The sequence below is a fragment of the Aspergillus pseudodeflectus genome (genome assembly GCF_044049435.1).
Source record: "Aspergillus pseudodeflectus strain CBS 756.74 chromosome Unknown BJX68scaffold_12, whole genome shotgun sequence".
NCBI lineage: Eukaryota > Fungi > Ascomycota > Eurotiomycetes > Eurotiales > Aspergillaceae > Aspergillus > Aspergillus pseudodeflectus.
Window position 1 is genome coordinate 299,916 of NW_027263788.1, and position 14,661 is coordinate 314,576.

Sequence of the window (14,661 nt, forward strand, 5' to 3'; positions counted from 1 at the left end):
AAAAAAAAAAAAAAAAAAAAAAAAAAAGAAAAGAAAAGAAAAGAGCATGAAAATTCCCACGGCTCTTCTAGTGGATAACGAATAAGTTTTCCACGGCTTAGGCTTGGGGGAACTTAGGGCTAGAATCACGGCAGATCCACCAGGACCCGGAAACGCGTTTCTTTACCATAGCTAACTTGAGAGATTTATACTCACCATGTACGTAGGGTAGAAACACCTACCAGTATATTATTGTCGAATAAATAAATCAGAAGAATGGACTTTGTACTTTGTTCATCCCGATAACTATATTATCTACGCCCAAGGTTAATGGAACAACAATAAATATACTACATAAAGCTCAACTACTCCAGGTCCCTACGCTGAGTTAGAGTGGTGTCAAGATTATATAAAGTGGCAGGCTTATACTTGGTCCTGTTCCATTCGGTTCTTTTCCTTCCTTGTGCATCCGTCTCTTGCTGCGAGGCTGAGGCTTGTCGAAACCAATCTAACACGCATACAGTAGAGGAGAGGCCACAACTTCAGAGAGTTTAGCCTTTGGATAGGCCGGTAACTGGGTAACTTATGAGCAGCCACACCTCGGCCATATCAAACGCCTCCTCCGAAGAGAGCATAGTGGAATTACCAAGCGAATCCTCGCTTATGTCGAGCTGCTTGTCTTCCACCGTAGCCGCGAGACCGGATTTTTCGGCTCAGAGGGCAATAAGGTGGCCTCGTACCTCAACCGTCGAGGAATCTGGGCTTTTCTCTCGGATGGAGAGGATTTGGACGTACATCACTGCCCGCATGGTCGGAGGTTATTCCCTCGTGCGTGCTACTACCTACTCTTGACTGTTCTAGATATTAGTCCACCGCTGACGGAGCCCTGTCAAGATGCGTACAGCTCTTAAATTCAAGGAGAATTTAGTGGTTCAGTCAGCTCCTGGCTTGGTAGCCTGCGTATCCTCATGGCGCACGACAAGCGGATTTTGAATACTCATACGATGCAGAGGAGTTTCGGGGACATTCCAGAAGGGAACAGATACGTCTGAAGGCCACATGCCAGAAATCGTTCCCGTCGCGTACAAAATCGGCGGGCCTGAGATTCTGACGTCTTACTAGACGAAGACAAGGGTCTTTACATGGGCGGCGAGCCTATCCTTGAATAATATATCTTGGACCTCTCGCTCGCTAGACAGCAGACTGGCCTATGGGCCCACCAAGGGATATCAATATGGTTCGTTTGCAGTTAAGGTTCCTCCAAGTCTCCTATTCAATTTCATGAAATTGTCGGTATCTTCTTTTCTAGCATACTCCTCTATTTATCGCATGTACAGCCATCGTATACTCCCTCTTCTCGAAGCTGAGTTCTGAAATAGCCTGGTATATCCCGGGCATCCGTCCCGTCAGCCTTGAACCAGCATCGTCTCGGGAGGCCCAAGATAACTCCCCGCAACCGACTCACTACCATCAAGCCCAAGAACAATCTTCTCGAGATACACCTCGGGCGAATTCACTCTCCATACCAGTGTATGTGCACCAGCCGCAACATTTCCCAGATCCACCTCCCGCGTCCACACCGAGTTCAGGACTTCACCCGTCCACGACTCGGGCAAGTCACCCGCTGTTTTGGGCTCCGCGAGGAGGCGGGTGAAGTTTGCGTTCCCGGCTGTGTCTTGGGATTTGATGCTTAGAGAGTATTGCATTGCGAGGTCGGGGTCTGTGTCGAGGTTTTGAGTTAGGTAGATTGTGGCGTGGAGATTGTCGGCCCGGTTGAAGAGGTAGATGTTGTATTCAAGTGATGCGGATTGTGCTGAGGCTGTGGATATTCTTGCGGCGGTGTATGGTCTTGAAGCAACCGTACCAGAGTTCGTGCGCGTGCCGAGGTAGGGCTGGGTTTCAAAGTGGATTGTGTCTATATCTGCATCTGGGCCTGTTGCATTGTTCGCGCGCTGAAAGTGTGCGGCCTCAATGGAGATGTAACCTGCTGTCTCCGGGAACCCGTGGAAATCTGCTGGAAGGGCTGGTTTGTTCTGCACGGGAATGAGGAAGTTATCGTATCTGGGTAGTGTGTCGTAGTGTACGCCGATGGGTACAGTCTCGTTGAAGTCACTCGGTACCTTGGCCCAGTCAATCGAGACCTGCAGCCGCTGATCTGAGTTATCCCGTGTCAGGCGACCTTCGCTAGGCGAGATCTCGATCCAGTCATACGGTATTTCGAGTCTAAACTGAATAGGTTTTCGATGATCACCCCGATGAAACAGCTCCACAGTGCGATACTCTGGTCCGTACGGATCCATAACCGGCAGAGCCGCTGCCCACGAGCCCTGAGTTGGCATAGACGGATCGCACGACTCGCACCAGAACGATTGCCTATTCGCACTCTTTGATCCCTCGGCGTAGATCCCAAGGTTTCCCAGCGCGTACACAAAATCCTGGCGCGGCTGCACGAACGAGAGGTTTTGAATGATGTCGCGCGTTGGCGACATCCATGTCTCACGCTGCCAGTCCTCGAGCTTGGGCTGGTCGAGGATCCCGTCCCATTTGCCGTCCAGCATGCTGTTGTATTCTTCAAGAAGATCAGCGTCGGCCTCGGAGTCTGCCAGGATCTGTTGCGTGATGGCGTTTGCGGTGTTGCGGCGTTGGTTAGCGTAGTGCTGGTTCGTGGATTGGCGGAGAATGATGCGATGGTGGAGGAGGCTTGCTTGAATGGGATACTGGACGAGGTGGAAGTATGCGGCGCGGGATTTGGGAGGTAGCGAGTTGCGCACTTGGAGGACTCGGAAAGCCAGGTCTTCCCATTCGTGGAGAACACGCTCGAGCTCGTTGTAGTTGAAGAATGAATAGGTTTGTGGTGTGGTCGACTCGTGCTTGCGGCGGCCGATGAGTCGACTATGTTCCAGCAGGATGGAACCTATTTCTTCGCTGAGATTCCCAGCGCCAAACTCTCGCGAGGAGACTGCTTTGAGATAGTCTGGAATTGTGGCGAATGTAATCCGGGACGAGTTCCAGGCAATGTCCAACCCAAATGCAAGAGGCAGCTCCATCGGCTTAATATCCGCGACGTTGAAGACCCAGATCCGGTCTGCACCGCGTTCGAGTGCTTGGTAGAGTTCTTTGTATACCTTGGCCTAGTTTCGTCAGTCTCAACCCTATCGCCTTGCGCAGAATGAGCTAGAACACATACCAGGTTATTGGTGTTCTGCCACTTGTAGCTTTTTGGCCGTCCGACATACTCGAAATGATAGTAGAGCTGTCGATATTAGCTGCCGATAATGGAGTGAATTATGCCTGCGAACGTACGCCAATACCACCGGGTCTCGCAGCCTCCTCGGCAGTCGGAAGCCGCATAATATTCCCAAAATTATCGTCCGTAAACATGAGAGTCACGTCTTCGGGTGGAACCAAGCCCCCAGCATAGTACGTTGCGACCTCCTTGTAAATAGTCCAGACCTCTGTAGCCATTAGTATTACCCAAAGTTGGTATCCAATTGAGTATACGTACGGTTGATAGCCGATATGTCCTCGTGGTAATGAGCGAGAATACTCCTCTGCGTCTCGATAACCTCCCTCAGCATGTCAATCGGATCCTCCCCGGTAATCGCCCCGTCGCCTGCTCCACGCATACCAAGCGTAAAGTAGCTTTCATTCATCCCAGCCCTTCGAACGCCCTCCTCCATGAATCTGGTAACATTCCCCTTGTTCGACGTCCAATCCCATTCACCTACCTCAGAGGAGTTCCATTCATTCGTTGCACGCTGCATGGGCTCATGATGGCTGGTCGAGACGACAATTCCGTAGTCGTCCGCCAGCTGCTGGTTGTGGATATCATCCGTGAAGAAAGTATTTCCAGGCCGTGGCACGTACGAAGCCCACATGGCCGGCCAGATGAAATTCCCTTTGAGGCGCAAGATCAGATCGAACACGTGGCGGTAGAACTCAGTGTCGAGTGGGTAGTGGTCCACGCCATGTTTCTTGGACCACCAGCCTGTCAGCGTCGGGGCCTCGTCGTTTATGAATAGACCACGATATTTTACGCAGGGTGCGCCGTGGGTTGTTGTCACTGGGAGCGCGTAGATGGCGTCGTGCTGAGTAGTCGGGACGTCAGCCCACCAATGGTACCTGTCTCATGTTATAAGTCCTGTTGGCCAGTAGGAGAGAATAGGTGTATAGAACTAACGGGGACTGGCCACACTGCTCTGCAAGCGTATACAGCCCGTAGACAACAGCCCTCTTGTCACTCCCGGCGATGACGAGAGCATTTTTCCCTGGCTGGTAATCCCTAATAACTGTAGTGCGAAAAGTCTCCCATTCCCCTCTTATGTCAGAAACATTCACAAGTCCCCTCTCTTCCAAGCCACGGATCAAAGAAGAGTCGGCTGTTGCAGCAATGATCGCAGTCTCCAGAGCGCTGGAGGTGAATACATCACTTGCATTCGTCGCGATGCGGCGAGGCAGCCTTCCTATAATCTTTTCAAAATCCTCTGCAACGCTTCTGGCAGCGATGGCGATCGCAACCGGGTCGGAAGCATCGTGAACGATGGCAGCATTGTGGATGGGGATTGCATCGCGCTGCGGAGTAAATGTGACGATTTTCTGCTCCAGGAGGGCAAGACAGCCAACCAAGAGGAAGAACCAGACAATAATAGACGAGGTGACCATTTTCAGCTCTGGAGATGTTTTCGCGGACCTGGTACGGGCGTCGTTTGGAGATAACCCTTTAATACTGCTAACTGACCAGCCTCCAAGTAGATCCGGGGACAAGACCTGCAACGGATTTCGAGTTCCATCAATCATGGCTCACAATTACAGACATCATGTAACCCAGAAACTCGTCTGCATCCAGGATAGGCTCGATCGGCTAAATGAGTCGGAACAAAGAAATCAGGGTCCACGAATGCGGAGGAATTGCTCCGGGATCTGCGGGATCTGCGTGTGTCGATTGAGGGGAAGAACAGCGAGAGCAGGTGGCATGTTCGGGGGTTGCTATGAGCTCACGTCCAACGGCATGGATGAAAAGACAAATCAGTGTGGGGTTCCGCTGAGACTATACACTCAAAGATGGTCCCGAGTAATGGATGGGTGTAGAGTTGTTGACCCTTGTTGAACACTGGAACAAACGAAGCCCCAGGCGCCCTTCGCTCCTTCGCCAAGTATTCTTTCTATCCATTTCTTTGCTACGCATTTCTACCCTCGTACCCTTCCGCGCCAGTGATCCTAATGACCAACCAATAGACCAATCAACCCGTCTTCGCTTCCCTCTCCCTGCGAACAAACCTCGCCCTCTCCCCACCAGGACTCGCATTTAGCGCAGTCGGATCCTTAATCCCCTTGATAGCATCCCACTCATCCTCACTCGCGCCCTCCGACGGATGAATCTCAAAGTTCGCGATCGTATGATACAACACCGTATACACTAACCGCGTAGCGAGATGCATGGCGACACACATACGCGATCCGTATCCGAAGGCGAACTGGTGTGCGTGCTTTGTTGACTCGTCGAGCCAGCGCTCGGGGATGAACGTCCAGGGGTCGGCGAAGAGGGTGGGGTCTGCAGATTTGATTAGAGTCGTCAGGGGTTGGAATCGAACGGGAAAGAAGGACATGCCGTGATTACAAGCCCAAGCGTTCAGAAACACTATTGTCCCACTCGGGATCGTGATGTCCTTGTATACAACCGGTGCAGTTGTCTCTCTGGGCATAGCCAATGGCAATGGAGTATAGAACCGGAGCACCTCCTTGACAAGCGCAAGAATATATTCCACGTCCTGCGTCACCTCAGGATTATAATCCCCGACCGTCCTCTTGAATTCCTCAAACGCTCTCACTTGGATATCCTGTCGATGCGCAAGGAGCAGGAACGCCCATCCAATCGTGGGCTGACTGCTATCCGAGCCTGCCATCATACTGAAACTAATACTCAGAAGCTCATTATTGGACAGACCGACCGCTTCAGGGTCGCGAAGGACGTTGCCCTGGATGCAGGGCACGTCGGCATCACGATCAACGGCGTCCTGCAGTCGGCGAAGGAGCTCATGATTATACGCAATACGTCTATTTCCAACCTGTGCCGCGCGTGCCGCGGACTGGCGCCAGAAGACTGGTTCCAGAAAGCGCAAGAGAGGGATGTAGTTGGCCAAGTTGCGGGATGTGGAGCGCAACTTGGAGATTTCGTTTTCGACAGCGACGACTTCGGCGTAGAATGCGTCCTCTTGGAGGTCAGTGGTTTTGGCTATCCTCATCCCGTAGTTGAGCGTCATGACCGTGTTTAGAGACAGCCGGTGCACGGCGGCTGAGAAGTTTGCATCCCTCGTGCCCCCGGCGGATTCTGTCGTTAGAGCCGAGATGAAGTCGGCCGTTTCCTTCAATATCATCTAATCTTACGTATTAGCTAACACCATCTTCCGGTACTCAATATGGGAGCATCAAAACTCACCGGCTCGTAGCTAGCAACCTTCGGCCTATTCAACGCGGCCGCCGCAACCTTGCGTCTAGCCTTGCAACTTTCATTCCACGGGCTTGTGCCAATACTAGCAACATTCTTGCTCACCGTCTTGTGGAAGACGTGGAACAGCGGTCTCGAGATAGTTGCCGAGCTCTGGTTCAAGAGTAGTGTCTTTGCTTCTTCGGCGCCGTTGACAATGACGATAGGGGTGTTGCCCAGTTGCACTTGGTAGACGGGGCCATAGGTCAGAGACCATTGGCGATACTTCTCAGCAGAGAAAGCTTTGTTTATCTGCGTGGGAGAATTAGATGCAGACACCCAAGTGGAAGCGAAGAAGGCAAGGGTTTACCTCTCGTAAACTGCCGATTAACGGTAGGCCGCGGGGTCCTTTGAGGCCGCTAAGGCGATTCTTGTACCGGACAATCTCATTGAAAATGAAGTAAAGTGTCAAAATTGCCACCGCGAGGCCCAGGGCCTTGAGAGTTAGAGAAAGGAGCGGGAACATTATGACGACCTCCTGTCAGTGTCTGGGTCATCCAAGCAAAGCTGATAGATATAGAGGTATCGAATCGACCACACACTTTGTCGTTGATAAGCGAATTGATAAGCCTACGGTGTGCTTAGTGGTTCCTGGAGGCCGTGGTGAATGTCATCAGTACTTACTCCAATGGTGAGATTTGGAACACCGAGTCCCCGGCCTGCGCCATCGATGTGGGCTCTCGCGTGACGGGCAATCATTGGTCGGTTTTATTGTATACTCGACGCGCTCGGTTTAAAATGTCACCAAAGCCTGATACTTGATGGATGCAACCATTATTATCTTCGTTGAGCTCAAGAGTTAGTCATGGAGACCAAACTCCCAGACGCTGAAAGCAACGCCGTGTCGGCGGGCTCGCGCAATGATGAAATTGACCCTGTCATTGAGAAGTCGCTTGTTCGGCGGCTGGATCTTGTTCTTCTTCCAACGTTAGGTGCGAGTCCCCTGTATCATTATCAAAAACACCAAACCCTAACACACTGGCGCAGCGCTGCTATACCTGACCCACACCCTTGACCGCGCGAACCTGGGTAATGCGAAGACCGCAACTCTGGACGCGGACCTCAACCTCGTTGGGAACCAATACAGCCAAGTTCTCATCTTCTTCTACGTGCCGTACAGCATCTTCAACATTCCGGCGACAGTTCTCGCTAACCGGTTCAACCCCTCAGTGGTCTTGCCCTTGCTGGCCATTGGATGGGGTGGACTCGCAATGATCACGACAGCTGTTAAGAATTTTGAAGGGCTCTTGGCTTGTCGATTGATTCTAGGTATGATGGAGGCGGGCTTCATGCCATGTGCGGTGTTTTATTGCTCGCTGTTCTATACCCGGAAAGAGCTGGCCTTCAGGTTGAGCTTTTTCTATATTATGGGTTTTATCGCGGTATGCTCTCGTCGAAATAAAAAGGACGGCCCAAGAAAGCTGATTTCTCAAGGGTGCGATCGGTGGCTTGATCGCATATCGAGCGTTCCAGTGGGATGGACCACTAAGGGTAAGTTCAAGTTCAGATGTCCGATCCGCTTTCCGTCGGGATAAGAGGACTAACGAATATCAGGGCTGGCAATACCTTTTCCTAATTGAGGGAGCAATGGGCGTAAGCGTCGGCGCCTGGGCGCTCTTCTGGCTTCCACACGATGTGTCGAGCTCGCGATTCTTCACAGAAGCCCACAAGCACTGTGCTTCACAGCGCATGGCATACGAGAAGGCAGAAGTGTCCTGGATTAAGGGCATGCAAGTGTTGCGCGACTGGAAAGTCTGGGCTCTTGCGAGTGCTGTCTTTCTTTGCGGGGTTGGAAGTGCGAGTAGTTCAAATTTCTTGCCAGTACGTGCCCTGCCCTTATTCGTAGAGGGCTTGTAGTGGACTTTAACCGACATGTTGCTGACAACGAAAATCAGGTCATGATCAAAAGACTAACGAAAGATACTGTTCGCGCGAATCTGCTAACAATTGGGCCCAACCTCGTCGCAGCTGCGACCATGATGACAGTCTCCTGGTTCTCAGATCGCACACAGCAACGTGCGTACTTTGCCATCGGCCCGATTGCGATCGCGCTGGTAGGCTGGGTGCTCCTCGCTTCCCTGAACCTGATCCACAGGACCGAGTTGGGCTACTTCTTCACCTATTTGACCACAGGTGGAACTTTCATCCCGCTTCTTCTCATCCCTGCTTGGGTAGGCGCGAATACGCGGTCGACATCTGAGAGAGCGGTTGCGCTAGGGTTGCTCTCAATGTTTCAGAACCTCGGCGGAATCGTGTCAAGTGGTGTGTACCGGGCTCAGGACGCGCCAATTTATCGCCCTGCGCTCTTGACGGTTTCCGGGTGCTTGGGAGGGTTCTTGGTTATCACTGTTGTTATGCGTTTTGTGTATGCGAGATTGAATCGGGAGTTGAGGCAAGGGCTGCAGGAGGGGCCAAAGGGCTTTGAACCCGGGGCGAGGTATATGGTTTAGATAGCTTAGTTCCTGTATTTTTGTGAAATTGCGTGTAGGAACGTGTGGATGAATTGAGATAAGCCGCGAGTTGGAGATTGGTGCCATTTGATCATTTCTCGGGGGATGGCGTGATAACTGCCCGCATCTGTCTCCAACTGCGTCGCATTCCTTCATGTATCTGGATAACGCAGTTCTTGAAATGCCGTCCTCGGTCATCCAAAAACGAACAGCAAGACCGGCTCCGCTGGCATGCACAGAGTGTCGACTCCGACACCTCAAATGTGATAGCAGGCAACCGCACTGCGCACGATGTCAAAACGCGAATTTGGTATGCCAGTACCTGAAGTCCCGGCGCGGGGGAAAGAGGAAAAGGCCACTCAGTGAGCGCCAGACTGATAGCTATGCGGCGGTACTGCATAGTAATTTGGAGGCCTCAAGAAGCCCTCGCGAAGAGCCGATATTGGGGTCTCAGTCTAGCTCGAGTTCAGTTGGGACGCACGAGGAAGCTGTTGCGGATTTGCCCCAAGGGGTCAACCTTGTGCCAGAGACTTTGCTCAAACTATACTATGAGAACTTTCATAGAGCACATTCGATCCTGGTCCCAGAAGACCTGTTTCATCAACGACGATATCCCAAATTCCTCGGCTCAGTTGTTGCCCTTATCGGGGGACTGTATTCCTCCAGTTTTGACCCGACAGTGCGCACAATCGCAACTGAGCAAATGACCGTTCTCGACGAAAGGACTATATGCGCAGTCCAGGCACGGCTTCTCTATGCGATCGCCGTATGCGGGGAGGGAAGTATAGAAGAAGCACGCGCCAATTTCATCATAGCCCGAGACATGGCGATCGAGCTGCATATGAACAGAGACGACTCCCTGGACCGATCACTCGGCGACACCGAACTCGAAAGCGAACGCCGAACATGGTGGGAGCTCTACATCCTCGACGGCTATATGACCGGGATCTGGCCAAGCCTTGGGTTTATCACAAGCGTACTCGCCTGCGACGTCCCTGTTCCCCTTGATGGACCATACGCAAACATTCTAGGAGGGGCGGATCAGTTTTCGCCGGACATCCTCCTCTCAGAAGACGACGACCGCTCTCTATCCCCATGGTGGCACCGCATCCATGCCGCAACTCTTCTAACCAAGGTCGTTCTTCTTCCAGACCAGGATAAAGCGCAAGCTGCCATGGCTGCCCTCGCAACCTGGCGTCTCTCACTACCACCCGAGAAGGCGCAGTTTATGGACCCATTCGGGCGCGTCAATGCGCCTCTTTTCCACGCGGAGGTACTTGCTCAAACAGCCGCGTTGATGTTGCACTTCCCTCGCAGCGATCTGCATCCCGATTTCGACCAGTCGATGCAAACAGCAAAGACACTTCTCGCCCCAGCAGGAACAATAATTCCTATTCGCACTTGTACGCGCAAAGTACACGGCATCAAGGCAACGGAGGCATCAAAAGAGATATGTAACCTGTTCTCGATATACCCATCAATGGAAAGTTGCTCGCCGTTGGTTGTTCCCTGTTTGGCGGCTTGTGCACTCGTCCAGCTTGCGACGTATCGCTCACATATCAGAAACGGTGGGGATTGCCGCGAGTTGCATCGCGATCGCCTAAGGCTCTTGGCCGGGTTATTAAGGTCTGCGGGGAAAGTGTGGGGGTTTGCCAGACGAGCATATGAAGAGATCAAAGGTGTGGCAGGGGAAGTATTCCGCGACCGACGCCCAGACGCTGAAGGTGAAGGTTCAGAGTCACGAACGGAAAGAGCGACTCGGGATCCACCGGCTGCTGAGGAAGGCATAGGCTTCGTACCAGCCCTCGGCGGACTTGAGCTTGGGTTTCAAGACTTGGGACCGTGGCCGTGGATGCAAGGGGCATATCCTGTTGAGGCGTTGGTGGAATATCCACATAGTACTAGCCAGTATCCACTTTAGATGTAGTAGTCAACATCTGCTGCACCTTTGATTTGATGATTGTTCCCCGGCGGAGAGTCTTCATAAGCACGCGGTCGCCACGTGCGATCGCATAAGTCAACATTGCGAGGCCAGTCTTGGGAGGTTAAACTTTAGGCTCCACATGGAGATAGTGGAGGGAGAGGGGACGAGGTCGATTGCGCTGCGGGGAACGCCTCCAAGCTGAACGGCGACTCGGTGATCCAACTTGAACCTCCATTCTGGAACAACTCAACTCTCTTCTACACACTCAGATAAACGCGATGACCTCGACCTCAACTCTGGCCCCTTTGGGCAAGTTTCTGACCTCCACACAACTCCTAGAAGGCTTAACATCTCCGGGGAACCATCTTTCATACTCTGCATTAACCGCCGCAAAATCATTCATGTCGGTAAGGAAAACTGTAGCTTTGATGACATTTCCCAGATTCGTCCCGGCTTGCTTGAGAATTGCCGCGGCATTTGACAGACAGACGGCGGTTTCCTCGCCGATTGTACCGCTTGTCAAGGTGCCATTGGCGTGAAGCGGGATTTGGCCCGAGACGTAGATGAGGCGGGCGCCGGGAGGAAGGATGGTGGCTTGCGACTAGCATTGTTAGAGTTCGCCACCGTGCGATATCGAAGGAGACGACAGCTTACGTAGGGGCCAAGCGCTGTGAGGGATTGTATCAGTGATCATGATTGTGATTGAGGTACAGAGTAATGGATGGACTTACCGGCTGGTGCTTCAGAAGTGGATACCGGAGACGCCATGGGGAATGTTATTGCGTGACAAGGTAGAACGGTAACAAGGCGAAAGGATTATTGCTTCTCTGCGAGGGTTGGTCAAATCGACGAAGCAGCGTCGTGGAGATAAGTTCATGCTGAGAAAATGAGTCGCCGAGCATCGCGTTGTTCGCCGACCCACGGGGTTTGCTCTAATCACATTCTCGAGTCACAATCTTGACCCGGATCATGCTGATTTCAGGACCCGGCAGAAGATTAATTTTCTTTTGATCGTATCTCGCCTTTTCTCTGCAGTCTATCACCCTTTCAATATGGAGGCCCCAACAACCCAACACCACGACCGCCAGGTCGAGGAAAACCAAACCCCTACTGACGCTCAACTCGTTCCTGTTCGACGTCCACAAGATCACTCGCGAGTATCATGGCTTACGAAAATTGGGCTCGCTGCTGGTGCGGCTCTATCAATCGCCACTGGTAGTCTGTTCTCGCGCGACACAATTGAGCCCACGGACTACGCGGCGCGAACCCGCGACGTTCTCAGCAAGGTCCCACTTATCGACGGGCACAACGACTTGCCATATTTGATCCGAAATGAGCTGAAGTATCAGATCTATACTGATCGATTCACGTTTAATACGGGGCTTTTGAGTCAAACCGACCGTAAAAAAATGCGTGAGGGTTTGGTCGGTGGGCAGTTCTGGAGCGTGTACATCCATTGTCCGGATCCAAATGAGAAGCTGGAGTTGGATGACCCGACGGTTTGTTCCCTACTTCTCTCTTGATAGGCGATTCCTAATTCTGTGCAGTGGGTTGTCCGAGATACACTTGAACAAATCGACATAACGAAACGATTCGTCGCCGAGTACCCAGAGACGTTTCAGTACTGCGATAATTCGACTTGTGCCCGCGAAGCTTTCAATAATGGCAGGATTGGAAGCTATATCGGCATTGAAGGCGGGCATCAAGTCGGAAACTCACTTGCTGCGCTGCGGATGTTCTACGAGCTAGGAGCTCGGTATATCACGACGACACATAACTGCGATAATGTTTTCGCTACCGCAGCCAGCACAGTTGCTGCAGGGGGTGAAGACGTAGGTCTCACTCCATTTGGCCGGGAATATGTTGCCGAGATGAATCGACTCGGTATGATGATTGACCTGTCTCATGTGTCCCACCAGACAATGCGCGATATACTCGACATAACAAAAGCACCAATCATCTTCTCGCACTCGGGTGCTCACGGAATTTCAAAATCCCTTCGCTTCGCACCAGATGATGTTCTTCGCCGCACAGCCGAGAATGGTGGGATCATCATGATAACCTTCGTTATCCGCTTCCTGCGCCCCGACGATCCCTCTGCTGCAACAATCCACGACGTAGTGGATCACATCTGGCACGTTGCTCAGGTTGCCGGGTGGGATCATGTGGGTGTGGGCTCAGATTTCGATGGAACGCCTGCGACACCGGTTGGACTGGAAGACGTGTCGAAGTATCCCAGGCTAGTCGAGCTGCTTATGGAGAGAGGAGCGACGGATGAGCAAATCAAGAAATTTGCGGGAGAAAACATACTCCGTGTATGGAAGGAGGTTGAGGATGTTGCAAGAAGATTGCAAACTAAGGGAGCGAAGCCGAACGAGGCGTATTGGGATGGGAGGAAGTGGGTTAGGGATGAGATAAACATGCCCAGGATGTTCCGAGACTCGATTGGCAGGAGGGTACCTAGCTTTTCTGGCAAGCCATAGATGACTAGTTAATCACCTTTCTTGAGTAAAGACAACTTGTTCCAGAAGCACTGAATCGCTGTTGGACATGGTAGCCTCATGTGTTAAGAAGCGGGCTGATGTTCCCAACGCAACATTGAGAGACAAACGCGGGCTGCCAAAGCTTTGGAGGCTCAGTTGCGGACGCCAAGACCCTGAACCCGAATCCCGGTCCAATGATACCAAGGCTTGAGTTCTAGGTAGCCAGGAATCTATTTGAAAATGGACCTGCCCCGAATGTTCAAAACGGCGGTAGGAGAACAGCACTGCTCCGTGCAGCAAGAGAAAACATGAGAGGGTAACTCGAATTCTCCTGCAGGATAAAACAAATTCTATTACGCAGGCAATCTTTCTCTCTATCCCATCTTCTGCTCCCACGTGAACAAGTTCTGCTCTCGCCAGTTCGGGAACAACTAGGACTCTGAGGCTCATCTCGCATACATATGTAGCTCTATCTAGACGTCATACAGTTACGGTATTGGCCTTGCTCCTGCCGGCGGGTGATCCACATGTCCATATTTCAAAGAATGCGAGCGGAGCTGATCCAAGCCCATGTAGGTGTTCTGGTGCGTGGCCTCTGAGCGCGGCCAGTTTCCTCCCCACTCGACACGATCCGTCTTCGCAGGTCGGGTTGGTCTCGACGCACGGATGGCCTCCAGGGTGGTATTAAGCTGTTTGAGAAGTTGTACTGGGTCAAGCACCGGTTGCTTGGGTTCGTTGACTTTGGAACTAGACGGATTCATTATTCAGCTGTTGGTCCGATTGGAAAGGGTGGGGAAATAGCAGGGCTATCCTTCGAAGAGCCTTTAGAAGAGAGATACTCCATTCACGTGTACCTAATCAAATAGTAGGTCTAGCATGCTATCATGATGCTCTATCTAGTGTGAGTCCGTATTCCAAGAGCTTGCTTATGGTTTCTTTGTTACTTCTCGCAAGTACATCCATTGCGATGCTCTCAAGCAGAGTAAGAACTGAGCCCTCGCGACTAAGCTTTGCATCAAGCAGGATCTGAACCACATTCGTTTTACCCTTCATGAGGCCCTCGAGAAAAAGTCCATCTAGATTATCCAAGTGCGCGTTGTTCTCTATAAGGAGTTTGAAGATACCTTCGTAATGGTAGGCCGGCTTGAGGGTGTTTTCGACAAGCTCCATGTCAACCCCAGTTTCCATGAGAAAAGAAACAATCTCTTCACAGCCTCGATGAATTGCGAGGTCCAGAGGACGTATAAGGCCATCTTCCCCGAGCCATTTCTCCTTAGGGTTTGCACCGTGGCTGAGAAGAAACCGCACGGTATCCACTCGATTGTTCTTTATCGCGTACCC

General features: G+C 51.9%; 6 protein-coding genes across 6 annotated transcripts; 3 read left to right on the forward strand and 3 right to left on the reverse strand.

Annotated features, from left to right (window-relative positions):
- Nucleotides 1-1,360: 1,360 nt before the first annotated feature.
- Nucleotides 1,361-4,641, reverse strand: BJX68DRAFT_274593 (uncharacterized protein; the record flags this gene model as incomplete). Its single annotated transcript, XM_071047688.1, has 5 exons — nucleotides 1,361-3,110; nucleotides 3,167-3,232; nucleotides 3,283-3,434; nucleotides 3,485-4,101; nucleotides 4,160-4,641. 5 exons carry the CDS (start codon nucleotides 4,639-4,641, stop codon nucleotides 1,386-1,388), a joined length of 3,042 nt encoding a protein of 1,013 aa, XP_070901212.1. The 3' UTR covers nucleotides 1,361-1,385.
- Nucleotides 4,642-5,219: 578 nt separating this feature from the next.
- On the reverse strand, nucleotides 5,220-6,929 carry BJX68DRAFT_264799 (cytochrome P450; the record flags this gene model as incomplete). Its single annotated transcript, XM_071045060.1, has 3 exons — nucleotides 5,220-6,353; nucleotides 6,416-6,715; nucleotides 6,774-6,929. 3 exons carry the CDS (start codon nucleotides 6,927-6,929, stop codon nucleotides 5,220-5,222), a joined length of 1,590 nt encoding a protein of 529 aa, XP_070901213.1.
- A 339-nt stretch (nucleotides 6,930-7,268) lies between these two features.
- Nucleotides 7,269-8,970, forward strand: BJX68DRAFT_254050 (major facilitator superfamily domain-containing protein; the record flags this gene model as incomplete). The annotated part of the gene is made up of 6 exons (XM_071042832.1): nucleotides 7,269-7,395; nucleotides 7,451-7,845; nucleotides 7,898-7,954; nucleotides 8,018-8,284; nucleotides 8,359-8,849; nucleotides 8,952-8,970. 6 exons carry the CDS (start codon nucleotides 7,269-7,271, stop codon nucleotides 8,968-8,970), a joined length of 1,356 nt encoding a protein of 451 aa, XP_070901214.1.
- Nucleotides 8,703-10,974, forward strand: BJX68DRAFT_38492 (uncharacterized protein). The gene has a single exon (XM_071049076.1). The coding sequence runs from the start codon at nucleotides 9,068-9,070 to the stop codon at nucleotides 10,832-10,834; it is 1,767 nt and encodes a 588-aa protein (XP_070901215.1). The 5' UTR covers nucleotides 8,703-9,067; the 3' UTR covers nucleotides 10,835-10,974.
- Nucleotides 10,969-11,659, reverse strand: BJX68DRAFT_38498 (2-iminobutanoate/2-iminopropanoate deaminase). The gene is made up of 3 exons (XM_071049077.1): nucleotides 11,569-11,659; nucleotides 11,492-11,505; nucleotides 10,969-11,438 (listed from the first exon to the last, which is right to left on the reverse strand). The coding sequence occupies exons 1-3, from the start codon at nucleotides 11,603-11,605 to the stop codon at nucleotides 11,103-11,105; spliced, it is 387 nt and encodes a 128-aa protein (XP_070901216.1). The 5' UTR covers nucleotides 11,606-11,659; the 3' UTR covers nucleotides 10,969-11,102.
- A 163-nt stretch (nucleotides 11,660-11,822) lies between these two features.
- BJX68DRAFT_232728 (dipeptidase) lies at nucleotides 11,823-13,387 on the forward strand. The gene is made up of 2 exons (XM_071039531.1): nucleotides 11,823-12,336; nucleotides 12,385-13,387. Exons 1-2 carry the CDS (start codon nucleotides 11,890-11,892, stop codon nucleotides 13,318-13,320), a joined length of 1,383 nt encoding a protein of 460 aa, XP_070901217.1. The 5' UTR covers nucleotides 11,823-11,889; the 3' UTR covers nucleotides 13,321-13,387.
- The last annotated feature ends 1,274 nt before the right edge of the window (nucleotides 13,388-14,661 follow it).